Here is a 19501-nt window from a genome sequence, read left to right on the forward strand (position 1 = left end):
CCCCAGAATATTTGTGAGTTAAGCTGGTTTCTCTCCAGTGGGAAGGAGGACATACGGTGAAGGGGGGGGGTGTGTAAAGAACAGTGTAATTTGGCCTGTCGCCATCATCACGTCTCCATCTCATTGCTGCCTGGGGGGGGCAATAGACTACAGACTGTGGTGAAGTAGGCCGGCTTCGTCGCATGAAGAAGCCTACAATTTTTGGTTGTATTTTCCGTTCCGTATGCTGAATGGCGATATACGATATATATCTCGATATTTTTTCCGTAAAGTAAAACAGTAAACACAAAATAGTCCTAGTTAGCTGAGATACTAAGTATGTCGTTATTTTGGCTTGGTAAATATTGACTTACTAAGACAAAATAATGACTAAGTCAAATGAATGACTTACTGTAAATAAGCGTTTGCAATAAACGTCTGAAAAAAAGAGTTTTTTAAAAATGTTTTTATTTTTGTAGACTTTAGTTTAGGCGAGGGCTCTTTGTTGTGAAGGTGGCCGCCTTAACAACAAAGCGCTGTGGGAAACCCTGCATTATTATGCCTAATTTTGTTGTGATGCCCCGCTGGATGCATTAAACAATGAAACAAGGTTTTCCAAAATAAATCAACTCAAGCTATTGAATTAAATGCCAACATGGCACTGCCATATTTATTATTGAAGTCACAAAGTGCATTATTTTTTTTAACATGCCTCAAAACAGCAGCTTGGAATTTGGGAAATGCTCTCCCTAAGAGAGCATGAGGAGGTCGGGGGAATAGGGGGTTTATATTGTAGCGACCCGAAATAGTTAGTGCTGCAAGGGATTCTGGGTATTTGTTCTGTTGTGTTTATGTTGTGTTACGGTGTGGATGTTCTCCCGAAATGTGTTTGTTCATTCTTGTTTGGTGTGGGTTCGCAGTGTGGCGCATTTTTGTAATAGTGTTAAAGTTGTTTATACGGCCACCCTCAGTGTGACCTGTATGGCTGTTGACCAAGTATGCCTTGCATTCACTTGTGTGCGTGCAAAGCCGTCGATATTATGTGATTGGGCCGGCACGCAAAGGCAGTGCCTTTTAAGGTTTATTAGAGCTCTGTACTTCTCCCTACGTCTGTGTACACAGCTGCGTTTTAAAATGTCATAAATTTTACATTTTGAAAGCGATAATGTCCGATATTACATTTTAAATAATTTATCTGCCGATAATATCGGCAGTCCGATATTATTAGACATCTCTAGTCATATGTGGTTTCAGGTCCAAGTCTCCCAGAAGACATTATATCTGTCGCTCATTACTTTTTTGACTGGTTTGATTACTCGATAAATACACTCCTCCTCAGTCTTCTTATTCTCTGGCAGACCACCGTTAAAATGTGTTTGGGAGTGAGGGTGATTGGGTAGTACCAAATGCATTCGTATAGGAAGCACTGCTGCGCTTTGGATGAGTTAATAAATACATGTGACTTACACACTTAATTAACTTCCACCCCACTGCTTTGCTCACACAATCTACGCTTGTCATGATGTTGTTGAATTTTTGTTAAGCCATATTTGTCCCAGCTGAACTATCCGCCATCGCACGTCATTTTGCATCTTTGTCATCCGTGGGTGAACAGAAATAGTGCAATAAAAGGAGACTAAAACCCAGAGCACGCCTTTGACGGAGGAGAGAGTGAGTTGCCCCACAGTCCTGGCACTCTTCCATAAACTTCCATTGACGTCAATGCCGACAACTGAGGGTTAGTGGAGCAAAAAGAAAAACGTTGGAAAGAATGGAAGCAAAAACTGAGAGAAGGCATCGGAGACACAGACACACTTCCTTCAATATGTGAGGTCGTACTGCTGCTCATCCTCAATTTCTCTTCACAGCAAGTTTAGCAAGTCCCTGACCACACAGCAACACGCCCAAAAAGTCAGTGCAGAGGCTAATTAAGCTCACAGATGGCGCTTCTTCCCTGTTATTCCCATTGTGCGTGACTGAATGACTTCTTATAAAGTGGTTCTGTTAGTTTGCAGTTTAGAGCATTTGTCAGCATTAACACAAAAAGCTGATGATGAAAATGTATTAAAGTGCAAAATATGCATAGTATTTAACCAGTATGCGGCTCTATAGCGCCACCCTAGTGGCTCCCTGGACCTTTTCAGAGATGTGTGAAAATGGAAAAAGATGAAGAAAAGAGTTAATTTTAAAAATATATGTATATTTTCTGTAAGGAAACAAACATGACACAAACCTTCCTAATTGTTAGAAATCCCACATTTTGGGTTGACGACCCCTGCCTTAGAGCAGTGGTTCTCAACTTTTTTTCAGTGATGTACCCCCTGTGAACATTTTTTTTATTCAAGTACCCCCTAATCACAGCAAAGCATTTTTGGTTGAAAAAAATAGATAAAGAAGTAAAATACAGCACTATGTCATCAGTTTCGGATTTATTAAATTGTATAACAGTGCAAATATTGCTCATTTGTAGTGGTCTTTCTTGTACTATTTGGAAAAAAAAACATAAAAATAACTTAAAACTTGTTGAAAAACAAACAATAATAATAATAATAATAATAGATTTTGTTGGTAAAAAGCACTTTACATTTAGCAAACAACCTCAAAGTGCCACAGTGTATTAAAATAAATGAATGAATAAATAACTCTAGGAAAAAAAAATAGTAATAATAATAAAAATAAATAAAATATAGAAATTAGAACAGCCTAATAGCTAGAACTATGGTGTGGCGAAGTTGGTAGAGTGGCTGTGCCAGCAATCTGAGGGTTCCTGGTTCAATCCCCACCTTCTACCATCCTAGTCACGTCCGTTGTGTCCTTGGGCAAGACACTTCACCCTTGCTCCTGATGGGTCCTGGTGAGCGCCTTGCATGGCAGCTCCCGCCATCAGTGTGTGAATGGGTGAATGTGGAAATAGTGTCAAAGCACTTTGAGTACCTTGAAGGTAGAAAAGCGCTATACAAGTATAACCCATTTACCATTTAGTATGCATATATCTATAAAAAGGCTTTTTTCAAAGCATCCACAGTATGTGGTGCCCTCAGGTGGTCAGGGAGAGCGTTCCACAGACTGGGAGCAAGGAACAAAAAGCTCTGTCTTCCATAGTTCGTAGCTTTGTCCTTGGAGGTTGGAGGAGTTTAGCCTGTTTGCAGCGTAGGTGTCGTGTGGAGGATTTGGGGGTGAGGGGGGCATTTCCATGGAGGCACTGGTGATTCAATTATAAATGAAAAATTCTACACATAGAAGTAATCATTAACTTAAAGTGCCCTCTTTGGGGATTGTAATAGAGATCCATCTGGATTCATCAACTTCATTCTAAACATTTCTTCACAAAAAAATAAATCTTTAACATCAATATTTATGGAACATGTCCACAAAAAAATCTAGCTGTCAACACTGAATATTGCATTGTTGTATTTCTTTTCACACTTTATAAAAAAAGAGGTAAAAGTATTCATATTTTGTTGAAGTATTATTCAATAAATATATTTTTAAAAGGATTTTTGAATTGTTGCTCTTTTTAGAATATTTAAAAAAAAATCTCACGTACCCCTTGGCATACCTTCAAGTACCCCCAGGGGTACGCGTACCCCCGTTTGAGAACCACTGCTTTCCCAATCAAGCAGACGAGCGCTAATCTTCCACATGTCTCTCCTTTCTGCCCTTGTCTCTGCTGTACCTTTCCTCCTCCTCCTCCTCCTCCTCCTCCTCCTCCTCTCTCCTCCCTCCCGACCAGCAGTCGCTCCCCCTCTCCGCTGCAGGCGTCGGACAAGGAGAAAGAAAGCCCAGTGGAGCTGACAGAGCGCTGCTTCAGGGAGCTGCTGGGACGTGCCGCCTATGGAAACATCAAGAACGCTGTCACCCCTGTGCTAATGTAAGACAACCCCTCCCCCAGCACAACAAACATTTTCGTCTACAGGAACAACCTTGTCTTTGGTATTTCAATTCAAATTCCACCATCTCTAGCTACCATCGTTGCATAGTAGAGATGTCCGATAATGGCTTTTTTGCCGATATTGTCCAACTCATAATTACCGACTCCGATATCAACCGATACCGATATATACAGTCGTGGAATGAACACATTATTATGCCTCATTTTGTTGTGATGCCCCGCTGGATGCATTAAACAATGTAACAAGGTTTTCCAAAATTTAACATGCAATAGACTACAGACTGTGGTGAAGTAGGCCGGCTTCGTCGCGTGAAGAAGCCTAAAATTTTTGGTTGTGTTTTCCGCTCCATATGCTGAATGGCGAGATACGATGTATATCTCGATATTTTTTCCGTAAAGTAAAATCAAAACAAAAAACAGTCCTAGTTACCTGAGATACTAAGTATGTCATTATTTTGACCTAGTAAATATTGACTTACTAAGACAAAATAATGTCTAAGTCAAATGAATGACTTACTGTAATTAAGCGTTTGCAATAAGCGTCTGAAAAAAAAGAGTTAAAAGTATTGCCACATGCTGACATATGCTGACCCTGAGAAGCTGGACAGAACAAAAAAGAACTAAACAAAAAAAAAAGTTTTACTTCCTTTTTTTTTTTTGTAGACTTTAGTTTAGGCGGTGGCTCTTTGTTGTTAAGGCAGCTGCCCGCCTTAACAACTCTTAAAAGTAGAATATCCATCCATCCATCCATTCATCCATTTTCTACCACTTATTCTCTTTTGGGGTTGCGGGGGGCGCTGGCGCCTATCTCAGCTACAACCGGACGGAAGGCGGGGTACACCCTGGACAAGTCGCCACCTCATCGCAGGGCCAACACAGATAGACGGACAACATTCACACTCACATTCACACACTAGGGCCAATTTAGTGTTGCCAATCAACCTATCCCCAGGTGCATGTCTTTGGAAGTGGGAGGAAGCCGGAGTACCCGGAGGGAACCCACGTTTTCACGGGGAGAACATGCAAACTCCACACAGAAAGATCCCGAGCCTGGATTTGAACCCAGGACTGCAGGACCTTCGTATTGTGAGGCAGACGCACTAACCCCTCTTCCACCGTGAAGCCCTCTTTGGATATATGTAGAATATATTTATATTATTCATATATTATATATATAATATATGTTATATATTATTTATTATTATTATTGTCTATTGTGAGCAAACTGTGGTGCTGAATTTCCCCCAGGGATCAATAAAGCACTTTCTATTCTATTCTATTCTAACAACAAAGCGCTGTGGGAAACCCTGCATTTTTATGCATAATTTTGTTGTGATGCCCCACTGGATGCATTAAACATTGTAACAAGGTTTTTCACAATAAATCAACTCAAAGTTATGAAAAAAAAGGCCAATATGGCACTGCCATATTTATTATTGAAGTCACAAAGCGCATAATTTTTTTTTTAACGTGCCTCAAAACAGCAGCTTGCAATTTTGGGACATGCTCTCCCTGAGAGAGCATGAGGTGGTTGACGTGGGCAGGGTAGGGGAGGGGGGTGTATATTGTAGTGTCCTGGAAGAGTTAGTTCTGCAAGGGCTTCTGGGTATTTGTTATGTTGTGTTACGGTGCGGATGTGTTTGTCATTCTTGTTTGGTGTGGATTCACAGTGTGGTGCATATTTGTAGCAGTGTTAAAGTTGTTTATACGGCCACCCTCAGTGTGACCTGTATGGCTGTTGACCAAGTATGCTTTGCATTCACTTGTGTGTGTGCGAAAAGCCGTAGATATTATATGATTGGGCCGGCACGCAATGGCAGTGCCTTTAAGGCACGCCTCCAATATTGTTGTCTGGGTGGAAATCAGGAGAAATTCGGAAGAATGGTTACCCGGGAGATTTTCGGGAGGGGCACTGGAATTCGGGAGTCTCCCGGGAAAATGGGGAGGGTGGGCAAGTATGACTGGGAGACGCAACTGCCCTGTACTTCTCCCTACGTCCGTGTACCACTCCGTACAGCGGCGCTTTAAAAAGTCATACATTTTACTTTTTGAAACCGATACCGATAATTTATGATATTACATTTTAAAGCATTTATCGGCTGATAATATCGGCAATCCGATATTTTTGGTCTTCTCTATTGCATAGTATATTTCAATTTCATTATCCCCAGCTTCAGTTTCCGTCAGCTATCCGTTGGCTTCATCCTCCTGGTTTACTGTGCGAGAGCAGCTTTCTTCTATACATCGCTGTCCTTGTTTTTCTCTGCTCCTCGTTGCTCAAGTCATTTATCACACTGTGTCCCTGCCTCCCCTCCATTAACAGCGGCACACCAGCCAACTCCTCAGTAGAAATGACTTTGAGTGTCTTTAAAGGACTCTATGAAACCGTTTTTAGCGATGATGTGTAATTTTATCGCTTGCTATGCATCTCAATATTATACGCAAATGTGTTGAGTTGAGTTTGAGTTTATTTGGAAACTGCGCGCATACAACATGATACATCACAATGTCCAGTTTCTCTTTTCAACATGTTGGAAAAGGAGTAGGAAGAAGCAGAGTTTATTTATGGTGAGATGAGTAAGATTATCTAGAAAATGAAATAAATTCAGTGCCCCTCGCCAGCCCAAATGGAATAAGCGGTAGAATATGGATGGATGGATGGAAATAAATTCCAAACGTTTATCCTGGTTCTTCTTGTTTGTACTTTGTAAACACTTTAAGTTTAAAGGGGAACATTATCACAATTTCAAAAGGGTTAAAAACAAAAATCAGTTCCCAGTGGCTTGTTGTATTTTTTGAAATTTTTTTCAAAATTTTACCGGTCCCCGAATATCCCTAAAAAAAAGCTTTAAAGTGCTTGATTTTCGCTATTTGCAATGCGACTATCCATTTCCCTGTTACGTCATACAGTGCTGCCAATGTAAACAAACAACGGGTAGTAGGGCTCCTCACATTGTTTACAATGTGAGCCTCCAGCAGCAAGAGCTATTCTGACCGAAATAGCGACAATTTCCCCATTAATCTGAGCGAGGGTGAAAGATTCGTGGATGAAGATATTGAGAGTATAGGACTAGAAAAAAACATATATTAAAAAAAAGGCGATTGCAGATGTTATTAGACACATTTACAAGGATAATTCTGGAAAATCCCTTATCTGCTCATCGTATTAGTGTTTTAGTGAGATTAAATAGTACCTAAAGTCGGAGGGGTGTGGCCACGGGTGTGTTGACCCAGTGTCTCTGAGGCAAGTCAATCAATCAATCAATCAATGTTTACTTATATAGCCCTAAATCACTTGTGTCTCAAAGGGCTGCACAAACCACAACACAAACCACTACGACATCCTCGGTAGGCCCACATAAGGGCAAGGAAAACTCCCACCCAGTGGGACGTCGGTGACAATGATGACTATGAGAACCTTGGAGAGGAGGAAAGCAATGGATGTCGAGCGGGTCTAACATGATACTGTGAAAGTTCAATCCATAATGGATCCAACACAGTCGCGAGAGTCCAGTCCAAAGCGGATCCAACACAGTAGCGAGAGTCCCGTTCACAGCGGAGCCAGCAGGAAAACATCCCAAGCGGAGGCGGATCAGCAGCGCAGAGATGTCCCCAGCCGATACACAGGCGAGCAGTACATGGCCACCGGATCGGACCGGACCCCCTCCACAAGGGAGAGTGGGACATAGGAGAAAAAGAAAAGAAACGGCAGATCAACTGGTCTAAAAAGGGAGTCTATTTAAAGGCTAGAGTATACAAATGAGTTTTAAGGTGAGACTTAAATGCTTCTACTGAGGTGGCATCTCGAGTCATGCTGATGTCGCCGGTAAGAGCAAACTTACTACCACAGTTTTCTTACTGAAAACTGCTGGTTGACATTTGGTCTGGATCCATGTTCACTTGACCGCTCTGATCCATAGGAAAGTTCGCCTTCGGGAATTTTAAACAAGGAAACACCGGCTGTGTTTGTGTGGCTAAAGGCTAAAAGCTCCCACCTCCATCTTTCTACCTTGACTTGTCCATTATTAATTGAACAAATTGCAAAAGATTCAGCAACAAAGATGTCAAGAATACTTTTTAATTTTGTGATTAAAACTGTCTACTTATAGCTTGGATCGGGCTAGAAAATAATGTCCGCTACAACTTGAGACGTCAAACGCACGCGTCATCATACTAGTCATCATACCATGACACTTCGCGGGAAATTTAAAATTGCAATTTAGTAAACTAAAAAGACCGTATTGGCATGTGTTGCAATGTTAATATTTCATCATTGATATATAAACTATCAGACTGCGTGGTCGCTAGTAGTGGCTTTCAGTAGGTCTTTAAAGGGGAACATTATCACAATTTCAAAAGGGTTAAAAACAATAAAAATCAGTTCCCAGTGGCTTGTTGTATTTTTTGAAATTTTTTTTCGAAATTTGACCGGTCCTGGAATATCCCTAAATAAAGCTCTAAAGTGCCTTATTTTCGTTATCTTCGAAACCACTATCCATTTCCCTGTGACGTCATACAGGGCTGCCAATACAAACAACACAGCGGTAACCACAGCAAGATATAGCGACATTAGCTCGGATTCAGACTCTGATTTCAGCGGCTTAAGCGATTCAACAAATTACACGTGTTGAAACAGATGGTCGCAGTATGGAGGCAGATAGCGAAAATTAAATTGAAGAAGAAATTGAAGCTATTGAGCGAATAGCTATTGATGCTATTCGGCCATAGCGTGCGTGTACCTAATGAAGTGGCCCATAGCATGGCTGCCTTATTAGCATCGCCGGTAAAATGTGCGGACCAAACGATCAGGACTTTCGCATCTTGTGACACTGGAGCAACTTAAATCCGTCGATTGGTAAGTATTTGTTTCGCATTAAATGTGGTTATCTAGTTTCAAATGTACATACAGCTAGCGTAAATAGCATGTTAGCATCGATTAGTGTAGCATGTTAGCATCGATTAGCTGGCAGTCATGCCGTGACCAAATATGTCTGATTAGCACATAAGTCAACAACATCAACAAAACTCACCTTTGTGATTTCGTTGACTTAATGGTTGCAAATGCATCTGCAGGTTATCCATACATCTCTGTGCCATGTCTGTCTTAGCATCGCCGGTCAAATGTGGAGGCACTTTGGTACATTCAATGGGGGTCTGGCGGCAGATTTCTTGCCAGTGGTGCAACTTGAATCCCTCCCTGTTAGTGTTGTTACACCCTCCGACAACACACCGACGAGGCATGATGTCTCCAACGTTCCAAAAAATAGTCGAAAACACGGAAAATAACAGAGCTGAGACCAGGTGGTTGTAATGTGAAAATGAATATGGCGGGTGTGTTACCTCGGTGACGTCACGTTCTGACGTCATCGCTAAAAGAGCGATAAACAGAAAGGCGTTTAATTTGCCAAAATTCACCCATTTAGAGTTCTGAAATCGGTTAAAAAAATTCATGGTCATTTTTCTGCAACATCAAGGTATATATTGACGCTTATATAGGTTCGGTGATAATGTTCCCCTTTAAGATCTAAAAGCACTAAAATGGTAGAGCTGCCAGAATCAGAAATTAAAAAGAAGTCATTAAAAACCTTTAAAAGTCCAGATTCAGTACATGAGATTTCCAGTTCAATTAATCATCAATCATTATACCTAGATATCTGGTTTCATTTACTCTTTCAATTTCTATTCCGTCTATTTGTATTTGTGTTTGACTTTCTCTTCTACTGTTACTGTGTCACATAATTGCGTTATTTGAGTAATTGTATTTCTAAATCCTTCTATGCCTTTCTTCATCTTTGTGTCCCCGAAGGCATTTAGACAATCATTCTCTATGGCAGGGAAAGACCTTCGCCGTGCGGTGCTTTAAAATCATCATGTACTCCATTCAGGTAAGTTCAAATGGTAATAGAAGTGGTTTTGTTTGTCAAAGTTACACTGAAGAACACCAAATGTTTTCTCTTTGCCACGATCATGTCCAAAACAGAGTATCAATCAATCAATGTTCATTTATATAGCCCTAAATCACTAGTGTCTCAAAGGGCTGCACAAACCACAACACAAACAATATATATATATATACACACACACACACACACCCATCTATTTTCTATTGCTTATCCATATACTGTATATGTATGTGTATGTATATATATATATATATATATATATATATATATATATATATATACATACATACACATATATACATATATATGCACACACACACACACATTTATATATAAATACACACACACACACACACATATTTATATATAAATACACACACACACACACATAAATACATGTAAATATATATGTATATATATATATATACATATACATATACACATTATACAACATTTACCTTGAAAAAATAGTATATTATACGACATTTACCTTGAAAAAGAGTATATTATACGACATTTACCTTGAAAAAGAATATATTATACGACATTTACCTTGAAAAAGAGTGTATTATATGACATTTACCTTGAAAAAGAGTATATTATATGACATTTACCTTGAAAAAGAGTATATTATATGACATTTACCTTGAAAAAGAGTATATTGTATGACATTTACCTTGAAAAAGGTATATTGTATGACATTTACCTTGAAAAAGAGTATATTATATGACATTTACCTTGAAAAAGAGTATATTATATGACATTTACCTTGAAAAAGAGTATATTATATGACATTTACCTTGAAAAAGAGTATATTATATGACATTTACCTTGCTTGGGATCCTCAGGCTCTCCACAGGACTGAGGTCTGTTATGCTCTCCTGGGGACTCTTCAGTAGGAAGAAGCACAGCTTGTTGCAACTCTCTGTAAATCATGGGTGTCAAACTCTGGCCCGCGGGCCAAAATTGGCCCGCCGTGTAATTTAATTTGGCCCTTGAGGCAATATCAAATTAACATTAGAGCTGGCCCGCCGTTGTAACACCGCATTCACCACTAATACTCTTACTTGCCAACCCTCCCGATTTTCCCGGAAGACTCCCAAAGTACAGTGCCCCTCCCAAATTTCATCCCGGACAACAATATTGGGGGTGGGCCTTAAAGGCATTGCCTTTGGCGTTCTCTACAACCTGTCAGCACGTCCACTTTTCCTCCATACAAACAGCGTGCCGTCCCTGTCACATAATATATGCGGCTTATACGCTCACTCAAGGGAATGCAAGGCATGCTTGGTCAACAGCCATACAGGTCACACTGAGGGTGGCCGTATAAACAACTTTAACACTGTTACAAATATGCGCCACACTGTGAACCCACAGCAAACAAGAATGACAAACACATTTCGGGAGAACATCCGCACCGTAACACAACATAAACACAACAGAACAAATACCCATTACCCCCTTGCAGCACTAACTCTTCCGGGAAGTTACAATATACAACCCCCGCTATCACCAAACCCCGTCCACCTCAACCCCGCCGCCGAAAAGAGGCATTCAATTTTTATTTAAATTTTGATATGCCATTGATATTTTTTGTTTATTATTATTATTTGAAACTCGATTTTGCATGTCACTATAAAATTATATATACGGCGTGGCGCAGTGGGGAGAGTGGCCGTGCGCAACCTGAGCGTCCCTGGTTCAATTCCCACCTAGTCCCAACCTCGTCACGTCCGTTGTGTCCTGAGCAAGACACTTCACCCTTGCTCCTGATGGGTGCTGGTTGGCGCCTTGCAAGGCAGCTCCCTCCATCAGTGTGTGAATGTGTGTGTGAATGGGTAAATGTGGAAGTAGTGTCAAAGCGCTTTGAGTACCTTGAAGGTAGAAAAGCGCTATATAAGTACAACCCATTTATTTTATTTATTTATATAAGCCTTGCTTGTTCAATATTCAATGCAAAACTTGTTTGGGTCCCTATTAAACGGTTAATTTGTTCAACCTCGGCCCGCGGCTTAGTTGGGTTTTAAATTTTGGCCCACTCTGTATTTGAGTTTGACACCCCTGCTGTAAATAAACTTATATTTCTCGGTATAGCTCGGTTGGCAGAGTGGCCGTGCCAGCAACTTGAGGGTTCCAGGTTTGAGCCCCGCTTCCGTCCTAGTCACTGCCGTTGTGACCTTGGGCAAGACACTTTACCCACTTGCTCCCAGTGCCACCTACACTGGTTTTAAATGTAACTTAGATATTGGGTTTCACTATGTAAAAAGCGCTATATAAATATTGTTCCCTTCACTTAACTTCTTTTTTTAAATTCTAAATTTCATAACATATTTAGGGCCTGATCTACCAAGATCCAAATAACACGTGCTAAACTGCGTGTATTTTAATATAAAATATAAAACTGTGTGTGCTATTACTAGGCGTGTTGCTTATGATCTACTAAGACTGCGTGTGCAACTGAAAAGTGGTGCAGACCACCCTATTCAAATGAGGTTTTTGCATGTACTCCTGGCACCGGGTCCCCTCCACATTCATGTTAGTATGCTCTCTAACCCAGCGGTTCTCAACCTTTTTTCACTGATATACCCCCTGTGTTACGCCTGTTCGGCATTGTGATGCCTGGTTCGATTCCCTCGAGGATGCGTCGAAAATTGAGCACAGCAAAAGGTATGGACTAATGATTTATTTAACAAAAGGTGCTAGAGAACAAAAATACTGGAGCTAAGAAAAGGCAAACAAAAGATGCTAACATGAAAGCTAGGATAAACAAATAGTAAACTAAACTGGCACATAGGCACACAAAGGGTAAAACAAAACATTTAGCATGAGAGCTAAGATTGAATAAAAGTGCGCAGCGTGAGAGCTCGCGAGAATAATTCTGAAATTTGCATGTAAGCAAAAGCGCAAAGCACGTACCGTTGTGTATGAACAAATTTGGATCCCAGACTGAACAACAAAAGATGCAGGCTTATATAAGGCAGGTGATTAGTGAGGACAGGTGTGCAGGGCCGTGAGAAACAGGTGAAACTGATAAGCTACCATGGTGACCGACTTAAACAGGAAATAATAGGATCAGACAGAGAGTGAAAATAAAAATGGAACAATAAACAATAATATGTGGAGGATTCAAAAAGCGGATCTCAACACCCTGTGAACATTTTTTTAATTCAAGTACCCTCTAATAAGAGCAAAGCATTTTTGGTTGAAAAAAATACATAAAAAAGTAAAATACAGCCCTATGTCATTAGTTTATGATGTATTAAATTGTATAACAGTGCAAAATATCGCTCATTTGTAGTGGTCTTTCTTGAACTATTTGGAAAAAAAGATCTAAAATTAACTAAAAACTTGTGGAAAAATAAACAAGTGATTCAATTATAAATAAAGAATTCTACACATAGAAGTAATCATCAACTTAAAGTGCCCTCTTTGGGGATTGTAATAGAGATCCATCTGGATTCATCAACTTCATTCTAAACATTTCTTCACAATAAAATAAATCTTGAACATCAATATTTATGGAACATGTCCACAAAAAATCTAGCTGTCAACACTGAATATTGCATTGTTGTATTTCTTTTCACACTTTATGAACTTATATTCATATTTTCTTTAAGTATTATTCAATAAATATATTTATACATGATTTTTGAATTGTTGCTATTCTGCGCCACGCCGTGGGAGAGTGGCCGTGCGCAACCCGAGGGTCCCTGGTTCAAATCCCACCTAGTACCAACCTCGTCACGTCCGTTGTGTCCTGAGCAAGACACTTCACCCTTGCTCCTGATGGGTGCTGGTTGGCGCCTTGCATGGCAGCTCCCTCCGTCAGTGTGTGAATGTGTGTGAATGGGTAAATGTGGAAGTAGTGTCAAAGCGCTTTGAGTACCTTGAAGGTAGAAAAGCGCTATACAAGTACAACCCATTTATTTATTTATTTTTAAAATATTTATAAAAATTCTCCCGTACACCTTGGCATACCTTCAAGTACCCCCAGGGGTACGCGTACTTCCATTTGAGAACCACTGCTCTAACTAACCTGTGTGCGATGTTATTGAACTGGCAGCCTACGTCTATAACATGAAACTCTTTTTCTGCAAAATAGAATCGCAATCTAGACAACAGAAACTGTTTTTAGCGCGCTGACGATGCACTCTGCAGGCAGGCCGTGGGTCATATCACAACACCGCAGAGCAATCATGCTTCTGAAATGAGCAAGAAAATATTGAAACTAGAGATGTCCGATAATGGCTTTTTTGCCGATATTCCGATATTGTTCAACTCTTAATTACCGATTCCGATATCAACCGATGTCGATATATACAGTGGTGGAATGAACACATTGTTATGCCTCATTTTGTTGTGATGCCCCGCTGGATGCATTAAACAATGTAACAAGGTTTTCCAAAATAAATCAACTCAAGTTATGGGAAAAAAAATGCCAACATGGCACTGCCATATTTATTATTGAAGTCACAAAGAGCATTTTTTTTTTTTTACATTTTTTTAATAGTCAAAAAAACGGAATAATAACAGAGCTGTAATGTGTTGAAAACGAAAATGGCGGGTGTGTTACCTCGGCGACGTCACATTCTGACGTCATCGCCTCTAGCGCGATAAACAGAAAAGCGTTTAATTCGCCAAAATTCACCCATTTAGAGTTCGGAAATCGGTTAAAAAAATAGATGGTCTTTTTTCTGCACCATCAAGGTATATATTGACGCTTACATAGGTCTGCTGATAATGTTCCCCTTTCAAACCTATCCCTGTTACTTAAACGTGGGAAAAGGCTAAACAGTTGCTTGAGATGGGCCAAAACACATTTTGACTATAATACCATAAGGGTATTATCTACTAAAGGTTGTGTGTACTAAATAAAACACGTGCAAACTTTAATAGCACACAGAAAGCTACTCTACTAAACAAGTGCGCATAAGATTGTGTCTCTTAAAGTGAGCAAAATAATGAGCGGAAGCCATTTAGCATGTCCCTCTTCATGAACATGCAGAATATATGCTGATTATCAGAACGCCCACAATACTAGGAGAAAAATATTTAAATATAATTGTTTATAAGACTGATCACTGTTCTGCAGAAGCTGTTTTGTGTCTGCAAACTGGTAGTTGTGCACACATGGCTGAGATAAATAGGGGATTGCACAACGAAAAGACAACGGACGGAGAATGTTCTGTCCTACGCATGCTTGTCACCATATATGAACTGTTAGGAATACAAATGTTAGACATATTTTCTATTCAGCAATATCATTTTATAATTTCATAGATGCTAGTTGACTTTAGAGGCTGAGTAGAACAAATTAAATTGATGTGTTTCAATGGCTGATGGCGGGTTCTTTAAAATCAGTTCTTTTCCATAAATATATAATTACAATCTATCCCCTATATGAAAAAAAAAGTTTCAAGTAGAGATGTCCGATAATATCGGGCTAGCGATATTATCGGCCGATAAATGCTTTAAAATGTAATATCGGAAATTATCGGTATCGGTTTCAAAGAGTAAAATGTATGACTTTTTAAAACGCCGCTGTACGGGACGTAGAAAGAAGTACAGAGCGCCGATAAACCTTAAAGGCACTTCCTTTGTGTGCCGGCCCAATCACATAATATCTACGGCTTTTCACACACACAAGTGAATGCAAGGCATACTTGGTCAACAGCTTATACAGGTCACACTAAGGGTGGCCGTATAAACAACTTTAACACTGTTACAAATATGCGCCACACTGTGAACCCACACCAAACAAGAATGACAAACACGTTTCGGGAGAGCATCCGCACCGTAACACAACATAACCACAACAGAATATGAATTGATTAATGTGGACCCCGACTTAAACAAGCTGAAAAACTTTTTCGGTTGTTACTATTTAGTGGTCAATTGTACGGAATATTTATCTACCAATAAAAGTTCAAATCAATCAATCAATCAAAATATATACCCAGAATCCCTTGCAGCACTAACTCTTCCGGGACGCTACAATACACAACCCCCGCTAACCCTGAAGCCCTGCCCCCCCAACCTCCTGCTCTCTCAGGGAGAGCATGTCCTAAATTCCAAGCTGCTGTTTTGAGGCATGTTAAAAAAAATAATGCACTTTGTGACTTCAATAATAAATATGGCAGTGCCATGTTGGCCTTTTTTTTCCATAACTTGAGTTGATTTATTTTGGAAAACCTTGTTACATTGTTTAATGCATCCAGCGGGGCATCACAACAAAATTAGGCATAATAATGTGTTCATTCCACCACTGTATATATCGGTATCGGTTGATATCAGAAATTAAGAGTTGGACAATATCGGATACCGGCAAAATAGCCATTATCGGACATTTCTAAATCACACCAATGTGCAGGATTCTTTGCTCAATAAAAAATATATATTTTTAATTGTGTATTTTTTTACTCAACAGTCTCAGCATTCTCACTTGGTCATACAACAACTTCTCGGTCATTTGGATGCCAACAGCAAGAATTCAGCCACCATCCGCGCCGGGATAGTTGAGGTTTTGCTGGAAGCGGCCGCCATCGCAGCCAGCGGCTCCGTAGGTGAGGCGCAGAACATTTATCAGCGTCAGCAACTTTCATCCGGCCTTTATTGACTTGTTTGTTGTGTGCCTGTTGCAGGCCCCACCGTGCTGGAGGTGTTCAACACTCTCCTGCGACAGCTCCGTCTGAGCGTGGACTACGAGTTGACCGGCTCCTACGATGGCAGCACCAACATCGGCACCAAGATCATCAAAGCTCACGAAGAGAGGCAGTTGCAGGAGGCTGTCATCAGAACCATTGGTGTGTTTTAACCCATGTCCACACAAACACAGAGAGATTCAATGATGCATATTAGGGCTTAAAACCATCTCCATCTGTCTATGTCGACACACAAACGCATACACTTGCTGCCTGTCATACACATTTTGGCCAATCAGAAGCCTGGAAAAAGCAGCCACAGGTGACCTGGTGGCATTACACCTCCATTATTATGTTTATTTGGATATAGAATAGAATAGAATAGAAAGTACTTCATTGATCCCAGGGGGAAATTCAGCACCACAGTTCACTCACAATAAACACGTATTTTTTACATGTGAATAATATCAATACAGCCAATTATACAGCATTATTCACATGTGAAGAACATAAATACAGTCTATTATACAGCATTATTCACATGTGAATAACAAATATAGTCTATTATACAGAATTATTCACATGTGAATAATATAAATACAGTCTATTATACATAATTCACATGTGAATAACATAAATACAATATATTATACAGCATTATTCACATGTGAATAATATAAATACAGTAATATAAAGCATTATTCACATGTGAGTAATATAAATATAGTATATTATACAGCATTATTCACATGTTAATAATATAAATACAGTATATTATACAACATTATTCACAGGTGAATAATATAAAAACAGTATATTATACAGAATTATTCACATGTGAATAATATAAATACAGTCTATTATACAGCATTATTCACATGTGAATAATATAAATACAGTATATTATACAGCATTATTCACATGTGAATAACATGAATACAGTCTATTATACAGCATTATTCACATGTGAATCATATAAATACAGTATATCATACAGCATTATTTACATGTGAATAATATAAATAGTCTATTATACAGCATTATACACATGTGCATAACATAAATGCAGTCTAATATGCAGCATTATTCACATGCGAATAATATAAATACAGTATATTATACATAATTCACATGTGAATAACATAAATACAATATATTATACAGCATTATTCACATGTGAATAATATAAATACAGTAATATAAAGCATTATTCACATGTGAGTAATATAGAAACAGTATATTATACAGAATTATTCACATGTGAATAATATAAATACAGTATATTATTATACAGCATTATTCACATGTGAATAACAGTCTTATACAGCATTATTCACTTGTGAATAATATAAATACAGTATATTATACAGCATTATTTACATGTGAATAACATAAATACAGTCTTTTATACAGCATTATTCCGCATGTGAATCATATAAATACAGTATAGCATACAGCATTATTTACATGTGAATAATACAAATAGTCTACTATAGAGCATTATTCACATGTGCATAACATAAATGCAGTCTATTATACAGCATTATTCACATGTGAATAACATAAATACAGTCTATTATACAGCATTATTCACATGCGAATAACAAAGTATATTATTCAGCATTATTCACATGTGAATAACATAGATACAGTATTTTATATAGCACTATTCACATTTGAATAATATAAATACAGTCTAATATACAGCATTACTCACATGTGAATAATATAAAAACAGTATATTATACAGCATTATTCACATGTAAATAATATAAAAAAAAGTATATTATACAGCAGTGGTCCCCAACCACCGGGCCGCAGAATATTTTTTTATAAATTTTAATTTTTTTAAATAAAATGTTATTTTTATTTTTTTCATTTTTTTTATTTTTTATTAAATCAACATAAAAACACAAGATACAGTTACAATTAGTGCACCAACCCAGTAAACCCCCTTTTTTCATGACAAAAACCTCCCTCTTTCATGACAAAAACCTCCATTTTTCATGACAAAGAAAAAAAAAAAAAGTCAAAGTTGTTCCATTTTGTGAAGGTTCCACAGCGATCGTATCCAAAACAACTGACATTAGCGCTGGTGGGAGTGTCGCAACTCGCAAAGCCCGTTTTGATCCATGTTTTTTGTCAACGTTGAGTAAAAATAGCCGCATATTTACGTTCGAACACACAGTAAATCCTCTTATTGATGTTTAAAGGCAGCAAGGCATGTTGTTTTAATTGTATCCCCGCTGTGGTACATGAGATTTATTGTTGACTCATGGAGATTTGTTAGCTGAGAATCAGAAGTCACCGTTTTTAATTTGGAACATGTACACTTTTTTCCACAAAGGAGCGGTTTAGCTGATTTGAACAAAGTGACAACATGTGGACCAAGTTACTCTTCAAAGGGTAGTTGAGCATTCATCAGTATATTAAGCTAATAGTCAAATTACATTAACTTTACAACGCTCTTGCTGTATAAATGTTGTGAAGACGCTTTACTTCTCTTCACTTTTGCACTGAACTTTACAAATAGATAACAATACAAACCCTGTTTCCATATGAGTTGGGAAATTGTGTTAGATGTAAATATAAACGGAATACAATGATTTGCAAATCCTTTTCAACCCATATTCAGTGGAATGCACTACAAAGACAACATATTTGATGTTCAAACTCATAAACAAAATTTTTTTTTTGCAAACAATAATTAACTTTCATGGCTGCAACACGTGCCAAAGTAGTTGGGAAAGGGAATGTTCACCACTGTGTTACATAACCTTTTCTTTTAACAACACTCAATAAACAGTTGTGAACTGAGGAAACTAATTGTTGAAGCTTCAAAAGTGGAATTATTTCCCATTCTTGTTTTATGTAGCGCTTCAGTCGTTCAAAGTACGGGGTCTCCACTGTCAGATTTTACGCTTCATAATGCGCCACACATTTTTGATGGGAGACAGGTCTGGACTGCAGGCGGGCCAAGAAAGTACCCACACTCTTTTTTTACGAAGCCACGCTGTTGTAACACATGCTGAATGTGGCTTGGCATTGTCTTGCTGAAATAAGCAGGGGCGTCCATGAAAAAGACG

The 19501-nt window shown here is 38.8% G+C and overlaps 1 protein-coding gene across 2 annotated transcripts in view; it reads left to right on the plus strand.

Moving 5' to 3' along the window:
* LOC133541917 (protein EFR3 homolog B) overlaps positions 1 to 19501 on the plus strand; it is a 126800-nt gene that overhangs the window by 73108 nt on the left and 34191 nt on the right. The window contains exons 7-10 of one of the 2 annotated variants that reach the window (XM_061885640.1): positions 3713 to 3850; positions 9678 to 9756; positions 16202 to 16337; positions 16416 to 16577. In XM_061885640.1, coding sequence (XP_061741624.1) covers positions 3713 to 3850; positions 9678 to 9756; positions 16202 to 16337; positions 16416 to 16577 — 515 coding nt within the window. The remainder of the gene's footprint in view (positions 1 to 3712; positions 3851 to 9677; positions 9757 to 16201; positions 16338 to 16415; positions 16578 to 19501) is intronic. The other variant, XM_061885641.1, reaches the window with a different exon arrangement.

Source organism: Nerophis ophidion, linkage group LG24 (assembly GCF_033978795.1).
Source record: "Nerophis ophidion isolate RoL-2023_Sa linkage group LG24, RoL_Noph_v1.0, whole genome shotgun sequence".
Taxonomy (NCBI): Eukaryota; Metazoa; Chordata; class Actinopteri; order Syngnathiformes; family Syngnathidae; genus Nerophis; species Nerophis ophidion.